This window comes from Trachurus trachurus (assembly GCF_905171665.1).
Source record: "Trachurus trachurus genome assembly, chromosome: 14".
Taxonomy (NCBI): Eukaryota; Metazoa; Chordata; class Actinopteri; order Carangiformes; family Carangidae; genus Trachurus; species Trachurus trachurus.
This window is the reverse complement of record NC_139903.1, coordinates 24,479,304-24,496,598: the sequence shown is the minus strand read 5'-3', so window position 1 is coordinate 24,496,598 and position 17,295 is coordinate 24,479,304. Positions and strand designations below refer to the sequence as shown.

The window sequence follows — 17,295 nt, the reverse complement described above, 5'->3', positions numbered from 1 at the left end:
GCACAGTATGGATCATTCATGTCCTTATGTAGCTGGGGCAGGATGGTTGGTTGTTGTTGTTTTTTTTTTAGTGTGATTCAGGTCTGTCATGACTTTGGGAGGGGCTGTGGCGTGCTCCTCTTCCTCTTACTTCTTGGTTGGCTGGCGGTATGTTGCCGTGGCGCTCCCCCCTGAGGAGCTGCTGCCCCCATAGCCATTTGCTGCTGCTGCTGCATTTGGTGCTGCAAGAATTGCAACTGTCCGGTGCAGAGGAGAGAGACGACAGAAACACAAATCAGAGGCGATAATGGGCACGTTGGCAAAAAAAAAACTACAAGCAACATGGCGCACGCTGCCGTCAGTGGTGTCTAAAGGTGTGTGTGTGTAAGCACCTGCGGCGCGGTTAAAGAAACATTCACTGGCATCAGTGTTGAGCAGACAGACGCCCTCACTGCAACTGGTATCGAGTCATATCTCACATAGTGTACTAAGTGGCGTGGGTTAGTGAAGCTGAACTGAAGCCTGGTACGACATACAAGAGGAGTGTGCAGAGAAACATAGAAAAGTGGTTAATGGGTTGCAGGAGGAAGGGTTGGAGGGGGGAGGAGGAGGAGGAGGGGAAACAGAATTGGGGGGAGGGTGTGTTGGGGTGGGGGGTGAGGCAGGATACAGTCAGGCAGCACCAGTGGCGTTCTGGAAGACACAAATTATTGGCTGTGATCCTTGGCAACGACAGACATGCAGCGTAGCAACCGTGCTTTCTGCTCAGAGTAAGTCAGCAACTTCAACTGGACAAAACAACCAAAAAAAAAAAGAAGTAAAGAAATAAATAAAGACATCTGTAACACCTTATGCTTCATGCTTAACAGTGTAACAGGCTCTGGTCTCTCTAATCTGCTAAGCGATACAGTCGGCAACATCTCGCTGTGTCAGAACATGCCTCCCCCCCACACTTTCCACACGCTGTTAGTCGCTGCCCTGGGAAGTGGCGCAAGCTCTGGTGTGTGGGGGTCGCTTGCAGTAACAACATATTGACCAAAACATACAACACAAGATGGAGTGAATGGTGTGGATCTACAACACAGAAAAATTAATTATTCCACAAGGCAAGTGGTGAAAATCAGACCTGGGGGTGGAGAAGTTTTGATTACAACTCATTAAAAGGAAATAATACATCTATATATGAAGAGAATTGAAGAAAATAGAAAGGATTTGGTCTAGAATATGTTTTCATCTATCTGATGTGGCTTGTTACACCACATAAAAAGTATCTTTAAAATGCAGCATCTTTGGAAGCTTGAATGTATTTAAAACCCAGTTAAATTTGACCCAGGTCTGATGAAACTGATGTGTAAAGAAGAAAGATTAAGAAACTGTGTTTTTGAGACTTAAACACACAGCATAAAGCAAATTTGTGTAGCACAACATACACCTGCCTGCTAAATGAAGGCATGGAGAGTTGGCTGGTGAATCTAGTCTCATGTGTTTGGCTCCTACGAAAAAAAATGTGTATGTGTAAACAGATGTTAAAGTTGCTGTATTACTTGGATCTGTGGCTGGTGCTGCTGCTGAAGCCTTGGAGAAGGCAGCGGGGGCCCAGACCCGTCCAGGCCACAGCCCAACTGGGACAGCACTAAGGGGAGGGGGGAGGGGGGGCAGGAGTGGAAGGAAATGACGGCAAGAGGAAGAGAGAGAGAGAGAGAGAGAGAGAGGCAGAGGAATGGAGTGAAGTATGAAGAGAGAAAATGCAAGTATGGGCAAAAAGGGGGACAAAGACGAGGATGATGGAGAGGATGCCAGGTGGGGAGGGGAGGGGAGGGGACACATAAAGGAAAAAGGTGAAATGGAAGAAATAGAAGAGACAAAGAGGGGATGTTGCAGGGAAGCCAACAGCACAGGTCATTTAACCATGTGCACAGAGATTTCAAGATTCAAGTGTGCATTATGGGTAAATAGCATTGGGGGGGAGGGGGTCGTACAAATGGGAGTGAGCAGGGCAGGTGCAGGTGCAGGAGGAGGACCAGGAGACGGTGCACGAGGGAAACACACGAGGGTGGGGGCAAAAAATACAACAGAGAGAAAAGAAAAAGGAGAATGTAGCAGAGAAGAAGGGGAAGTTGAGTCTCTCCTGTCAGTTGTTAAACGCTCCACTGAGAGGAACAATGGCTGACTTCAGTCACATGATCATGTTTCGTTACAGACTATGAGTCCTAATGTACAGTGATTACAATAATGAATACATTAGTAAATCTTATCTCATTAGTACCAGTTAGTGGCAATGGTGTCAATCTTGAAACAGGTCAACGACCTGGACAAAGACGAGTGTTTGTGTTGGTTTGGTGTCTATTTAAGTGTGTGTGTGTGTGTGTGTGTGTAAATGTGTCTGCATGCGTGATTGGGGGAGGTGTTGGTTCATACCTGCTGTCTGTGGTGACATGAAGCCTCCGACTCCCAGGTTGATGACCGCTGTTTGCTGGTTTCCTAAACTTTGATCTGACCCCTGATCCCCCTGCAGAGAAAGACAAAGGTGGCGCAAGACTGTGAGCAGACGATGATAAAAAGATAAAGATATGCACCCAAATCATTATGTTTTCATTAGTGTATAATCACTTGACGCTAAAAAAAAATCACTGTTGTTGTGAGCTTAGCATGAGCAGGTCCTCTTCTGTGAAGCCAGTGGCTTAATTCCAGGCTCCACATGTCAAAGCGGGCAGAATGATGGCCCTTGAAATAGGGATAGTTCAAAATTTTGGCAAATTGGCCCATTGCCATAATCCCTATAGTCTTAGCAGTAGGTTTGTTACCTTTAATTGTCGGTGCAAGCTATTTTTAGAACTGCAGAGCAGAGCCGTGAGCTGCTCAGAGCTACGCTACGGAGGCTAATGGGATTTCTTGGTTTCCCTCATCAAACTCATCAAATACACAATCCAACAACTCCAAAACGCTCTGGTGGACAAGTTGTGACCTGCACATTCACCAAGCTGAGATAATAACGGAAGGTTACGAGACAGAGTTGTTTTCGGGGCAGTTTTCCAGCAAGCAGTCTCTGCATTTGCCTCGAAAACAACTCCGTCTCTTAACATTCCGTTATTATCTCATAGCGTGGTTCCACCGTTCTAAAAATAGCTTGCACTGCCAATTAAAGGTAACAAACCTACTCCTGAGACTATAGGGATTATGGCAATGGGCCAATTTAGCAAAATGTTGAACTATCCCTTTAAGACTAGAAAAGTGTTATATAAGTAAAGTCTATTAACCATGTTTCTACAGTAGCCCAGAGCAGTTAAATTTAAAGGGATAGTTCAACATTTTTGAAAATTGGCCCATCGCCATGATCCCCCTAGTAATAGCAGTAGGTTCGTTACCTTTAATTGTTGGTCCAAGCTGCTTTTAGATCGGGGGAGAAGAATACCGAGCGGCGCAGCTACACTACGGAGGCTAATGGAATTTCTTGGTTTTGCTCATCAAACTCAGCAAATACACAACCAAAAAACTCAAAAACGCTGTGGTGGACAAGTTGTGACCTGCACATTCACCACGCTATGAGATAATAGCGGAAAGTTGCGAGATGGAGTTGTTTTAGAGGCAAAGTCGGACTTTACACTCTAGACGGCTGCTCGGCGGAGTGATTTCAAAAGCGCCTGTTTACTGCAGATACGTCCGTATACTACGGCACTGGCTGAGGTGCGCACACTGTGTCCCTCCGACCAGTGGTTCACTGAAGAAAGTAGTTCCGAGTATTTGCTTCACTTCTCTTAACTTTCCGCTATTATCTCATAGCGTGGTAAATGTGCAGGTCACAACTTGTCCACCACAGCGTTTTTGAGTTTTTTGGTTGTGTATTTGCTGAGTTTGATGAGCAAAACCAAGAAATTCCATTAGCCTCCGTAGTGTAGCTGCGCCGCTCGGTATTCTTCTCCCCCGATCTAAAAGCATCTTGGACCAACAATTAAAGGTAACGAACCTACTGCTATTACTAGGGGGATCATGGCGATGGGCCAATTTTCAAAAATGTTGAACTATCCCTTTAACAATGCCCCTGCAGAGCCTTTCTTGTATTGACCTTTGCCACTTGAGGTTGACCAAGGCTCTCTTTACACTACAGGCCTTGATGCCCAATTCTGATTTGTTGCCTATATCAGATTATTTTTGTCCGTCTCTTTACATGCTCTATTGAAGTGACCCATATCTGATATCTGCATTTACACCTGCTTTGCAAAGCAGAAGAGGAAGTCAGATGGCCCGGCTGCAGTTAAACACACACTGTCATCAATATGCGCTATCGACGCAATATTGATGATGTATGACAGGGGTAGGCAACTATATTTGTCGAAGGGCCAGAATTTTTCTCAACAGACACCCCGAGGGCCGGACATTCAAATAGGCCTAGATTGAAATTAAATTCACCTTTTTGCTTAATAATTTGGTTGTTTATATTTTATATTTTTATTTCTCTTTTTTATTTATACACATCTTTGGTGTTTTGTTTTGTATGATATAACATTAAAAATCTTGACATAGCCCATCATATCATCATTTACATATCATGCTGCAAGAACTTTACACTGCTGGCTTGTATCCTGAGACATGCCCTGTGATTTTCAGTTTAAATATGAAAGGAGGCTGACCATCAGGTCTGTTCTCATGATACAAGTCATTGGTCCTGACATGTGTGTTTCTCTTCTATAACACACATTCTACATCTCAGAGGCTTCCTTCACCTTTCAAACGAGGCAGAGCTCAGTGGGAAACGTTAGGAGAGACACAGGCCGAAGGCACCGGGACACAACACCGGGGGAGAAGCAGGTCCGTGCAACCGCGTTGCATCAAATGCGCGCCGCTACAACTTTTGAGTTGAGAGCGCACATGACGCGCGTCTCCATCTGAACGGACCCCCACACGAAGCACACACCTTCGTGTCTGCAACAGGCAGGGAAAACCCTGCAGTCCAGCCGGCTCCTCAACGGCTGCGGCCGGCTGCAAGGCGTTTCCTTAGCCCAGTGCTGGGGCTCACAGGCACAAACAAACAATGCGCTGGGACCATAGGCTGAGACACGTGTTTCCGTGTCCCAGCGCATTGACTTACAGGCGCCGTAGGCACAGAGACCGAGAAATACAGTACTTAAACTATTAGAACTCAGTCGCGGGCCACATTGGAAGGTCCGGCGGGCCACATTTGGCCCGCGGGCCGCCTGTTGCCGACCCCTGATGTATGACTTGCATTGCCAGGAAAGATCCGATCTGTCTGTTTAGACTACAGACACATTGGCCGATATCTGATTTATTTCCACATATAACAGGGGCCTGGATGCAATCTCAAAATATCCGATAACATGCTTGGAAATGGGCCAATTGAACCTTGCAGTGTAAAGACAGCCTAACACACTTAGAAAGAGGGTGATGGAGAGGCATTCAGTTCATTGCAACATCCAACATCCCCCACTAGATGCCACTATCTCACACACTGGTCTTTGAGATGCTTCTGCTACTGATTTTACTAGTTCTCCTGTGAGAGCCCAGCACAGTGAGGGTCTGGTCATTAGCTGGTTATGAGGTGTTCTGGCAGCGGTCACGGCTTCTCCTACAGCGCCTGCTGGAATATATCAGCATCGGCCTGGCTCGGTTGGATTCTGGGCTTTTCTCCCATTATTCCATGCAGATTTGTTCAAAAGTTGCTCTTGTATGACTCAGAGCTTCTCGTCAGCTGTCATGAAGCTGCTCCATCGATTTTCCATTATTAGGTCTGGGTTTTTAGCTGGGTCACCCAAGCACTTTCACATTCTTGCTCTAGAGCCATATCTGTCAGCATTACTGTTGGACTGAAGATCATTGGCTAAAGATTTTTATGTGGAGCTTACTTTTAGATGTCTGGCTTCTATCAGATAACGCTGACCTACAAACCTGAGAGGTCCTTGGTTCATTTATCACTTCCCAACATTATTTCTTGCCTTTATGTGCATGTATGTGTTTAGGTGCAGATGTGTGTGTCTCACCGTCTCTCCCTGCTGTTGAGGACTGGAGGTGGCAGATTGGCTCTGCTGTGGGGAGAACTGAGGCAGCTGTTGCTGCTGCAGAGAGTTAAAGATGAGAGGACCGGTGGGGATCTGGGAATGTAAAACACAAAAAGACACACACACGCACACACAAAAGTAGAGGAGAGACAGACAGGGAGGTGAAGGTGGGGGATAGAGAGAGGAGAGGCAGAGGGAAAGGAAGGATGCACATAGAAGCAAAGGGGGACAAGAGCAGGGGACAAGGGGAGAATTAACAAAGCAATCAAACACCACAGGGTAACTAGACCATCACTGCTATCACAATATCAAAACTATAAAGTGGGGTATTGCAAGCAGTGATCCTGAAATAAACTGTGCTCGTGTTCAGATCATCTCTACACTTCTGCTCCATCCTTTTCACCGCCCCCGGCAAAGGCTTTTACTGAGAGACTCTTTCCACTTCAAAAGGTAGAAGGTGGCACTAAATCATCCAGGGCATCACATACAAAACACACATGCCTGTGTGGCACTGGAACAATGTGATAAAAGGATGTTCACGACATGACATAGGCAGTGTCGTCGCAGGAAAAGGCTTGTGTGAGGAAATTAAGCCGTGCAGGTGATTCACAGACAGCTCACTGCTATTTCAGGTGCCAAACGAAACAATACCCAGTGCATGCAGCTAACAGTGGTACAGACTGACAGAAACAAGAGGCATACCTGCAGTAGGTTCAGAGGTCTCAACCCAGTACTGCTGTTCAGGCCAAAATGACTCCCTGCAGCAACAAATCACAATCAGTTACCACACAGGATATTAAAGACAGATGGCCTTTCCTTGATAAATCTAAATATCTCCAACTTCTTTTACTGAGTATGCATTAGTAAGAAGGTTTTATTTAGATCACACTGTTGTTATATGTTGAACACATCCTGTTACTATTATAACTTGTTCATCATCTGTAACTGTGTATTTACACCTATGACTCATTTGCAATTAGTAAAGGAGGGTGGATTTGATTTGCTTCTTTTATATAATCAGACTTCTTGAATAAGTTTTTCCCTAAAGAGGTTGAGCTCAGTTGGAAATTTTTAGCTTGTGAAGTCCTGTCAAGCTCTGTGTGTAATATGGAGCTAAAAGTGGAAAAACTAAGTTTGAAGTAAAATGTTCTGGGGCAGAAAATGTGTTTTCAGCTCTCTCAAAATGCCTTTGAGAAAAACAGTTAATCCTTTCATCTTCCTGGTTAACTGCAAATTGTTGATTGTGCTGCAGGAATCTGATTGCTAAAATAGAGTCCTACTGCAGCTGGAATACAGAGTTCACAGATGTCCCTCTTACCGGTCTGTGCTGCAGACTGCATGGTGGGCATCAGCCCTCCAGGTGGCAGGATTCCACTCAGGTTAAGGCCTGGACCCAGCATAGGGTTGGAGCCACTCATCAAGGTCTGAGGACTGCTGCACAGACAGCACAGGGTTGTCATGGAAGAGCGACGGTCAGCATCAGGTGGCAGTGTAGCACAAGAAAACGTCTGTTTCGTTTCTTACCAGACGGAGCTGACTACGTTGATGAAATTCAGCCCTGCAGGGTTGGCCATGACCTGCGACGACGTGGTTCCTGTGGTGATGGATGTGCCCATGGTGGGCAGGGGAATGGTCATGACGGGCAGCGGCTGGCTCAGAGCCAGTTGCTGCTGGGGGAAAGGCGTGAGGAGGGCTGGCTGCGACTGGCCCTGAACCATGGGAGAGTCCGACGGGGTGGGGGTTACCGAGAGAGGGGCAATGAGGGAGTCTGTGGGGTGTGGGGTGGAGCATGGCGTGTTGGTGGGTGTGGGAGTGGATGGCTTGGGGGTTCCAGACCCTTAAGGAGAAGAAAGTGAGTAAAAATGTTTTTTAAAAGAAGACGACAATGATACAGACAAGAAGAAACACTTTTCAGCAGGCGATGTTTTATAAGCAAAAGCTTCGCATTACAAAACTATAGACTCATCTGTCAGCTCAGGTCTGAATTATTTTTGGTTTTGCAGGTTTATGACAGTTATGACTTGGCCAAATTGAAGTAGATATTTCCGAACAACAGTGAAAAAGTTACGTTTAAACTGCGAGTCTCTAATCGTGTCAAAACTTCATCCATTTTCCTGACAATCTGCCTGCCAGCTGGCTTCGGCTGAAAAACATAATACTAGAGAGAGAGGGGCTGTTGGTGATGCAATTTTCTGCGCGCTTGTCGAGTTCCAGATTCGTCCCTGTAGTTTCATGCTCCCATATTTCTCAAGACCTGGCGCCTCGTCAAGGACATGTTTCACCCTTCCTTTCATTCAGATCTGGAAAACTCGGGGGCTAATGCGAGACATTCAAACGCAACTGGCTCTCACAACTGTGGCCATGCCTGATGAAAGCGAGCAGCCCTATGGTTAAGTCACGCTCAGCTGTACTCACTCTGCGAGGAGCCCATAGGGGAGAGGGAGGCGGGCGACAGCAGGCCCACCTGGCCCAGCTCCATGGAGTGCTTCCTGTTCAGAGACTGGCTTTTGGCTGGAGGGGGCGTAGGACACTTAAGTAGACCACTGGTGGTTTGTGAACTATATGGATTACCTGACGACAAACAAGAAGAGTTGACAAATTCAGTGCGCTTCTTTTTATTTTTATTTCATCAACACAGACTGTAAAACATCTGGTTAAATGCTTGTTACAGAGGGGATTTGTACCGAGCCTCCTCTGTGAAACATCTCTCTCTAACCTTGCAACTTGATATTTAAGACATCTGAAGAGCTTGGATTTAGCAGACGTACCTGAGGAGCTGCTGCCTGATCCTGAAGGCAGTTTGATGGGAGGGGGTCTGTGCTTATTCCCTTTCACCAAAACAGACGTCTGGACCAGCGGAGAAATACCATCACCCTGCAGATGGCATTTAGACCAGCTTGTTAGCCACAGACCATCACTTAAAGGGATAGTTCAACATTTTGGCAAATTCACCTATTGCCATAATCCCTATAGTCATAGAGGTAGGTTCATTTCCTTTAAATATCAGTGCATGTTGTTTTGAGATCAGCGGGGCAGAGACGTGAGCTGCTCAGCGACCACAATGGAGGTGAATGGTACAGGTCCCCTATTGTCCCTCAAAACTCATCAAATACACAATCCAGCTCCAAAACGCTCTCCTGGAGAAGTTGTGACCTGCACATTCACCACGTGGATCTCAAAACAACATGCACCAATAATTAAAGGTAATGAACCTACTCCTAAAACTATAGGGATTACGGCAATAGGCGAATTTGCCAAAATGTTGAACTATCCCTTTAAAGAGACAACGAGGAGTTTCTATTTGGTTATTAAAAAAGTCTCACGTTAATGTGGATGAATCTACGCTACCCACACTTGTTAATGGCTCCATTTTCAATAAATATATAGTTTTGTCTCTATCGTTATTTTGTTATTATTAGTGGTGGCAGAAATGCTGGGCGAGCCGACCAGCGTTTCCTTACTTTTGGTTTCATGGTGAGTCATGAGAATAACGCGGCCGAATCGCCATTTATGGTCAGAACTACGACGGTATGTGATCGTCTTTGAACCTCTGACTTTAATTCTTGATGAATGAAAACATGAGTCTGTCTTGCGGCGGTCAAAGAATTTCACGGTGCGCACGGAGGCTCATAAATGTAGTGTGAAAACGCTACGCTTTTCCAAAACTCCTCGTTGTCCCTTTAAAGTAACACAAAAGTACAGTAATTTTCTATTCAAGTGATAAATCCAATATGAGTACATACCTCATCTTTGCTGGGGGAGGGAGGCCCCTGTCCCACGCTGACAGAGTTATGGGTCATCTTGACGACACACTTCATATCTTTCTCATACACCCCTTTATACTGAGTAAGAAACCTATGAAAAATGCACAATGCAAATTTTATACCGTGCTCTTTGACAGCATATCCCTGGAAAGCACGACAGGATTAGTTTCTAAACACAAGAGAACACGGTGACTCACCGGTCTGCGTCTGTCTTCGATCCTATAAGGAAGCTGAGTGAAAGAATGAGATAGAACAGATAAAGACGAGTGAGTTCAGAGAGGCATTTCATATTTACTTGGGCTTACTCAAGTGTGTCTTGCAGTTTTGTGCTTACGGGGGATGTATTAGCTTTAGGTCTGTGCTGTCTTCCTCTGCCTTTGGTTCTTTAGCACAGTAGATCTTCCCGTACACCAACGGATCTCCCATCGACTGGAAGATTGACACCTTGGTCCTCTGCGCTTGGCCCCCCACCTCACACTCGAGAGTGTAGTCGTCAACAACTTCCTGCATAAATGAAGACAAGGGAGAATAAAGCTCTGTGGCGTCATGTGACCGCAAATGTTTTAGAACAGGGAGCGAAAAAGCAGAGGAGGGAGAGAGAAAAAAAAGAACGAAAAGAGCAACTCGGGTGAATTCCAACTGCACAGACAAGGAGTGGACATTATTTTAATATGCTGTCACAAACATGAATGGTCTCTTTAGGAAATTAGCCTCGCCTCATGACCTTGACTGTGCTTTGCGCCACCTGTTTCAGGGCCCGGCACCCAGAATATATTACCCTTTGCTTCACTGCCTTTCATTAGGGATGAGGTGTTCTCAAATTATGGGAAAAAGGAGTCCAACACCATTTATGGACAGAAGCAAAGCTCTGGACACGCTCCGACTGCAGTCCAGTGTGGTCTGTTTTTCCAGAATGGCAGAAGCATGTGTGAAATTCAGATCCGTTTCACAGTTACTGCAGCTTTGTGGTTGAAAGGCACGGTATTCATGGCTGATCATCGAAAAGGCATCTGTTCGAGGCAGTACAGCCTTTTAGGGGAAATCGTTTCTGTGTTCATACATTCGTGTGAACAATCATTTTGCTTAAGGTTGCAGATCAACGAAGGCAATTTAGGAGCAAAGATCAATTCTGCTTTGTTTCTAGTGCAGCGTTACAGGCTGCACACGCCGACCGCTCCCTGCTTATTTCTGATAGCAAGGAGCCATCATTGATCTCTACCCGCAGAGAATGTTAATGCTGCGGCTGCTGTCACACTTACCTCAGCAGGCCAGATCACAGTAGTGGGCTGAGAGTCTTCCAACTGCAGGGATTTCTCCACCACGGCGTACTTTTCCACCTAGTGCAACACATAAACAGATCCATCAGGGTTTGGTATGCGCCACATTATGGCTGTCAGACCGTGAGCTGAGTGGGTTTTAAGTGGCGTCGGTTCAAATGTTTAAGTGACAGTGTTAAAGAGGAACGTCGAGCTACTCACATCAATTTCCTTCGGTACAGTTAGTTGGCAGTTGTTCTGCTTCCACATGTCAACACACTGCGAGCGATGACAGGCGAGAGGCCAGGACGAGATCAGCGGGGAAGAACAAAGAGGGGTTTGAGCAAAAACATGAGAGAGCGTATGACAACATGCGTTGACCTTTACTGTTAGAGTTGAGGAGGTTTTCCTAAACAGTGGTTGAAAGGGATGGTGCAATACTGAAACATAATTTATTTCATCTCTTGTCAAATTCATCATATTTGAATGTGTGTGACCTCAGAGGGGAACTATGAAGCCAACACGTAAGTACCAAAAACTGCACTTCTTCATATTTCTGCTTGAGGCTGGCTAAACAAGGGTTAACCCTCACAGACCCCCATGTTCAAAACCTCAACTTTACAGCAGAAATTAACATGTTTACAGCCTGGTACATAAAATGGGTTTGGTCTCTGCGGCCTCCTTCGTGACAACTGCACGGGGGGTGAATTTTATATAACTCACTTGTTAAAGTTTTATTAAGGCTTAAACTTCTGAATAATTGAGGGTGTGAAGCTTTGAGTGACAGGTGTGGGGGTGTATGCCTGCCACAAGCCGGCATGCACAGAAGCCTCAGCTTCATACGAGCCCTCCCTCCCTCCCTCCTTTTTTTTTTTTGCCTATTTTTGGATTAGTGTGTAGTTCAAGATGGCATCAGTGAGACACGCCGCTCACGGAGGCTACATTCATCTTTTACAGTGCATGGTATGTACACAGTGTAGATATGTTTGTCATATAGTGGGTATTTTTTCTACTTACGTTTCCGATCTTTGAGATCTTCAGGTCTATGACAGGAGCAGGTTTCCTCTCCTTCCTCCTCTGCAGGTAGTCGTAGAGTCGTAGCTGCGGTGGCATGGGCAGATGGGACAGCTCCTGCTGCCTGTTCAGTGCAGCTCGGGAATGCCTCCTGAAACACCTGCAGCCCATTTAAACAACAAGTATGTGTCTTTAAATAATCAAGGCTTTTCTTTCACTCACAAAATATTTTCTTTTTGCATCATCATAATGTCATTTTTCATGTCTTCCATTTCAAAAAAAGAAAACCACTCATAACTTTCCCCTGGCATGGCCGTATTCAAAGTGCGCAGGTGTGAGAGTGTATTTTGTACCGTTTCATGGAGCGTGTGTTCATTTTCTGTTTGTTGTAGAGCAGGCGGTTGGCTGTGCAGGTGACAGAGATGGAAGGGTCCAGGCACAGAGGTTCAGCTGTGGCCAGAATCAACTGACTCTCCAGCTGTAATTTGTCATCCTAAAAAAAAAGAAAAAGAAAAAACATTTAAAAAAAAAGAAAAGAAAATCAACGCTATAGAAAACACCTGTGCAATGATCTGATGCTCGAAGGACTCAAGAACAGCAAAAGGAACAAAGGAGGACTGATTACTGTTGTGATCAAGTACATTTCCATGAGCTAAGCAACCGTACATTATTGAATAAAACATTTGTTAATTGTTTTAAAAAGTTTGAATTTGCTAGAAAAAATACAGCATGTTGTAAAAACACAGGACCGTGAAGTGTCAGTTGGGGCAGCTCATTATAAAATCATAAAACCTTACTTGTGTCCACTTATGATGGTCACTGGTCATGGCATGGACATCACAGATCAGAGTCTAGAAGGCAAAGACAATACAAACAAGTCAGCTTTTCTGTGTTTATACTTTTTCAGTGATCCCAGTTCAATAATCTTACACATACTCAAACACTATTCTCGTCTGTTGCATTCTCCTCATATTCTGCTGTTTACCTGCATGGTCGGTCGCAGCAGGACGTGTCTGCTCTGATAGGTGGGCATCTTGGTATTTCCAGACTGTCTGTAGTCTCTCACTTCTACTATTACACAGCCACAGTGGAAGATGTTCACCTGAGACACAAGACATATGGTGAGTGTCAACCAGCAGATGGCTGCTAAATGAGATTATTAAGCAATAACCATGAAGAAACTCCTCTAAGATATGAAGAAATTAGACCATACATATCCCAAATAACTTAAATTTACAGTCAGTATTTTAAAATCTACAACATGGTATATACATTTAAAACTTTTATTTTTTTTATCACAACATGGCTGTATGACTCGTAAAAAAAAAGAAAAAAAAAAAAAGCAGAAGAATTAAAGGAATAGTTCTGCATACAAACCTGTGATTTCTCCAATAGGTCCACCAGGATAGGAGGCAACTCCTCAGCATCTAGGTACTCCAGCAGCTCTCCCTCTTCATATGGCAGACGGATTGTTTCAGAATCTGGACAGGAGCACATATGAATGTTTCAGATGAGACGGTTGAGATGAAAGAACAGAAAAGAAAAAGCTGTGTGGACCACTGGGTGGTGGTAGGCTTCTCTTACCAGACCCATTTTTGCCCCTGAGCATTAGAGAGTAGCCTTCATTGCCAGGGTACAGGTTGACCACCAGACATGATACAGACTCCTGAGACACCAGCTTCTCTAGTAGATTCACATTTCTCCTCAAATTCTTTGGTAAGACAACAAACAAAAACACAAATAAGACACCAAACCCCAATATTAGTAATAAAAGTCTTGTTTATATCCATGGTAACTCTATTGTGAGTGCAAGTTTATAAATAATGTTTTAATAGACTTAAACAGACACGCACTGTCAGCATGTTAAATTTAATAAATGGCAGGTTTGTACTCCTATACAAACATGTATGCCAAAAGCATTCATGTTAATTACAGAGATGATTACTAAAAAAAACACTTTAGTGAAGGTGAACTTTACACTCCTACTGTTTATGAGCAGAATTTATAAATGATGTTTCGTAGAAAATCTAAGCTGATTACACCCCAGGTTTACCAGTCAATGTGACAGAATTACCTCTACATCATTTAATTGCCTAATGCAGTTAATACGCCGTAAATAAAACATGGACTTTGAAACTAATCTCTGATCCATGGGTATGTGAAAGAAAGACAGTAAAAAAAATAGTGGTAAAATTGCAAAATGACTTAAAGGTTTACTCCTTCCCTCTCGTGCATGGACAACCTTTCATGCAGCTGCTAGATAAGGTGTGCGTGCATGTAGAGAAACCATCAACACAGCTTAATGTCCAAAAAAAAAAGGCATGCAGCTATAATTACCAATTCATAACTAAGAGTCTGGTTGCATGATACAAACCTTCAACTCTGGCTCCTTCTCACATTCCTCTATGTACAGCTCATAGAGCTTCTGATACAAACTCTTCCTCCCGCCAGATGAGAGTCTTCTTTTGGCTGGTCGTTGTCGAGCACTTTCAACAATGTACTGAGTAACAGATAATACCATGCATTAATGACCAATGGGGCGGAATAGTGTATGACTAACAACAGTCAGGGCATCAAGATACATGTGAGCTAATGCAAGTCATTTCTCTGACTATACAGAGGCAGGTCACACTGAAATAATGGCTCTTACCTCGGCTCGATCCAATGCATATTCCAAAACTTGTTGCTATGGGGAACAAATGAGGGGAAAACAGATCAGTCACATTGTGAATCTCTTAATAGGTACAAATAAGGTGTGAGTAAATCCCAGTGATAGCCTGTGGTGAATACTGAATCTGGTACAAAAGCATCACTGTGTACATCCACACTGCATGTGTAGGGATGGATGACCTGAGGGAGATGAGACTTACCATTGTGGTCCACCGCCAGCTGTAAGGCGAGTGACGGTAGACGATGCTGTCCTTTCTGCCCCACACTGTCACCTTCCTATAGTGACCATTCACACCCTGCACAGCAACACAACAGACAGCGTTTCACGCAACAAGGCCAAACAAACAGCAGGTCATAGATACACTAACACACAGATGCAGACACACTCTGGACGGCTGGCGGGTTGTTGATGCCCAAAGAGCCGGGCTGCCACTCAAATCTGATGCACACATACATACATAATACAAAACAGCTAATAACACTAACGAGACGAAGCTGTTTCCTGCTGTGGTTACATGTGTGCAAGGTAAACACACGCACGACGTGCCTCGGAGCTGCGAACGCCGGGCAGCTGCAGTAAGTGAACTCTGGTGAGTGGGAGCGCAGTCCAGAGAGTGGCTGGACAGCAACAAGCTCGTTGATGCCTGACCGTGGAGGCTAGCAGGGCTAACCTTAGCATGCTAGCCCGTTCCTGGTGGGCAAAGCTGTGAGTTACCCGCTACGCTAACGATGTAGCGCCGTCCGAGGCACGAACCGACAGGGAGACGTCAACCTCGACGAGCGGGGTGGACTTGCCTTGTGGATTGCATAGCGGTCGACTGTGGCTCCGATTCGTGAAAACGAAATGAAATTGAAATATCGGTGTCTTCATTGAAAAAAAGTCGGAGCTGCAGCCATTTTCTTCCAGTGTGACAACAACAACTAAACTTCCGGTTTGAGCGGCGGTGGGCGGGGCCACGCGGAAAGGCTACTTTACATCCCAACGGATGCTGCTTGGTCCACAGAGCATGGATCTATTATCATCCATGCCATAGAGCCACAGCTGCCTGATAAATGGAGACAACTTTATTTACTATCAAACAACTCATAACAGTTTAACTGTTTTTTGTTTTGTTTTTTAAGTAAATAGCCCCTGCCTGCAGCAAAGAGACATTAAAACATGAGCATCATCTGATCTGCAGGAAAAGCGGGGGAGAATCCAAAATCAACAATGTAAAGCAGGGGTCTTCAACATTTTTCAGTCCAAGGACCCCCAAAGTGAAGGAGAGATGGAGCAGGACTACTGTGTATATGTATAAAATTGTGTATTAGTTAGGCTATAGCTAGTGTAGGTATTATCTAATGATGTATTATCTAATTTGTGAATTAATTCTTTGTAACAAGGGGTAGACAATATAAGTTCGCTTCTTTCTGCCCCCTTTCATTCAAGAGTTACAGTATTGTCATGATTTTTTATGAGTTTTATTTAATTTTTGTTTTTATGCTCGATAAATGAATGAAATAAATAAATAAACTAAACTAAACTAAGCTACTGGCCCTAGTACCCTATAGGCTAAACGTACCTTGTTATTGTGCATTTAATACTCAGCTATTCAAATAATAAACAGGTTCATATTTTTAAAAATATATTTCAAATATTTTAGAAATGTACAGGTAAAGTGGGTAGGGGGGGCCGTGCCACTGCCATATTTCAACAGACCGTGTTAGCTGATACCAATGCCAATATCAACAATAGCCTATATCAAAAATAGAAAAATACCTGTGCACATGCAGAAGTCAAGGTGCTGGTAAAGTAACCATGTAAAGAAAAAACAAATGTAGCCTATTGTGGCTATGTGTTTTTTCTTTACACAGCCAATATCAACAATGTTTGTCAACTGCATGATAAGCATGCATACAAGCTATTCTGATTGACGTTTTTGTTTCAAACATACCGTAAATGTGGAAATGAAAAAAAAAGGGAAAAATCTAATCAACCAAAAATGTTATGACAAGTCAGAAACAGCAGGATGCCAAACAAAGTTACAGTTAAGTCTGCTACCAGTAAATGAGCATTGAAATAAATAAACGCCTGCCTTAAACTTTCGCATATTTGAAAACAGATGTAAAACAACAGGTCAAAACTAATAACTTCAGCACATGGCATACTGTATATGGAATGTATAGAGGATATACTGGCAGATTGAAATCCCACAAATGTACAGTAGGGGGAAGAGCAGGATAGCAGATTCATTAGGCTTAATGCCACAACTGATCAGTTCAACAATGGCAACATAAAGTAAAAGCAGATTTGGAAAGAATTTAAAGTTTCCACTTGAGAATAGAGGTGACAGCGGTTTGTGTCTGTAATGTATATAAAACATTTACAGCAGCTGTTAAAGACATAATATCTTAATCTGTTTGTAAAGGTGTGTGTTGTTTGGAGACCAGAGGATGAATCAGGTTTATAGGATTAGACGACATAAAAGAAAGCATTTACTTTAAACACGGTTTCAGATATACGAAAAATATGTTAAATGTTTTTTTTTCTTTATTTTAAAATCTTTGAGTGCATTTAAAGACTCGGCACTGAAAACATTTACAATGCTACTGAAGCACATG

General features: G+C 44.0%; 1 protein-coding gene across 2 annotated transcripts; it reads right to left on the bottom strand.

The window, feature by feature from the left end:
* supt20 (SPT20 homolog, SAGA complex component) lies at window positions 1-15,613 on the bottom strand. 2 transcript variants are annotated; one of them, XM_083986480.1, is made up of 24 exons: window positions 15,490-15,613; window positions 14,895-14,990; window positions 14,675-14,710; window positions 14,399-14,524; window positions 13,609-13,735; window positions 13,402-13,505; window positions 13,010-13,126; window positions 12,822-12,875; window positions 12,378-12,517; window positions 12,028-12,184; window positions 11,233-11,289; window positions 11,014-11,091; window positions 10,089-10,258; window positions 9,952-9,984; window positions 9,734-9,845; window positions 8,759-8,864; window positions 8,406-8,561; window positions 7,515-7,827; window positions 7,309-7,424; window positions 6,693-6,748; window positions 5,973-6,083; window positions 2,398-2,488; window positions 1,524-1,612; window positions 1-236 (listed from the first exon to the last, which is right to left on the bottom strand). In XM_083986480.1, exons 2-24 carry the CDS (start codon window positions 14,895-14,897, stop codon window positions 87-89), a joined length of 2,502 nt encoding a protein of 833 aa, XP_083842606.1. In that variant the 5' UTR covers window positions 14,898-14,990; window positions 15,490-15,613; the 3' UTR covers window positions 1-86. The 2 variants fall into 2 exon arrangements, with proteins under 2 accessions (XP_083842606.1, XP_083842607.1); XM_083986481.1 differs by lacking the exon at window positions 1,524-1,612 and having other exon boundaries at window positions 75-236.
* Between the last annotated feature and the right edge of the window lie 1,682 nt (window positions 15,614-17,295).

Excerpts from the sequence above, each read along its gene's own strand:
- supt20 (XM_083986480.1), bottom strand. Across the intron at positions 13,127-13,401 it reads ACCTATTGGAGAAATCACAG|GTGAACATCTTCCACTGTGG; the intron begins GTTTGTATGCAG and ends CTTGTGTCTCAG. Across the intron at positions 1,613-2,397 it reads CATGTCACCACAGACAGCAG|TGCTGTCCCAGTTGGGCTGT; the intron begins GTATGAACCAAC and ends CCCTCCCCTTAG.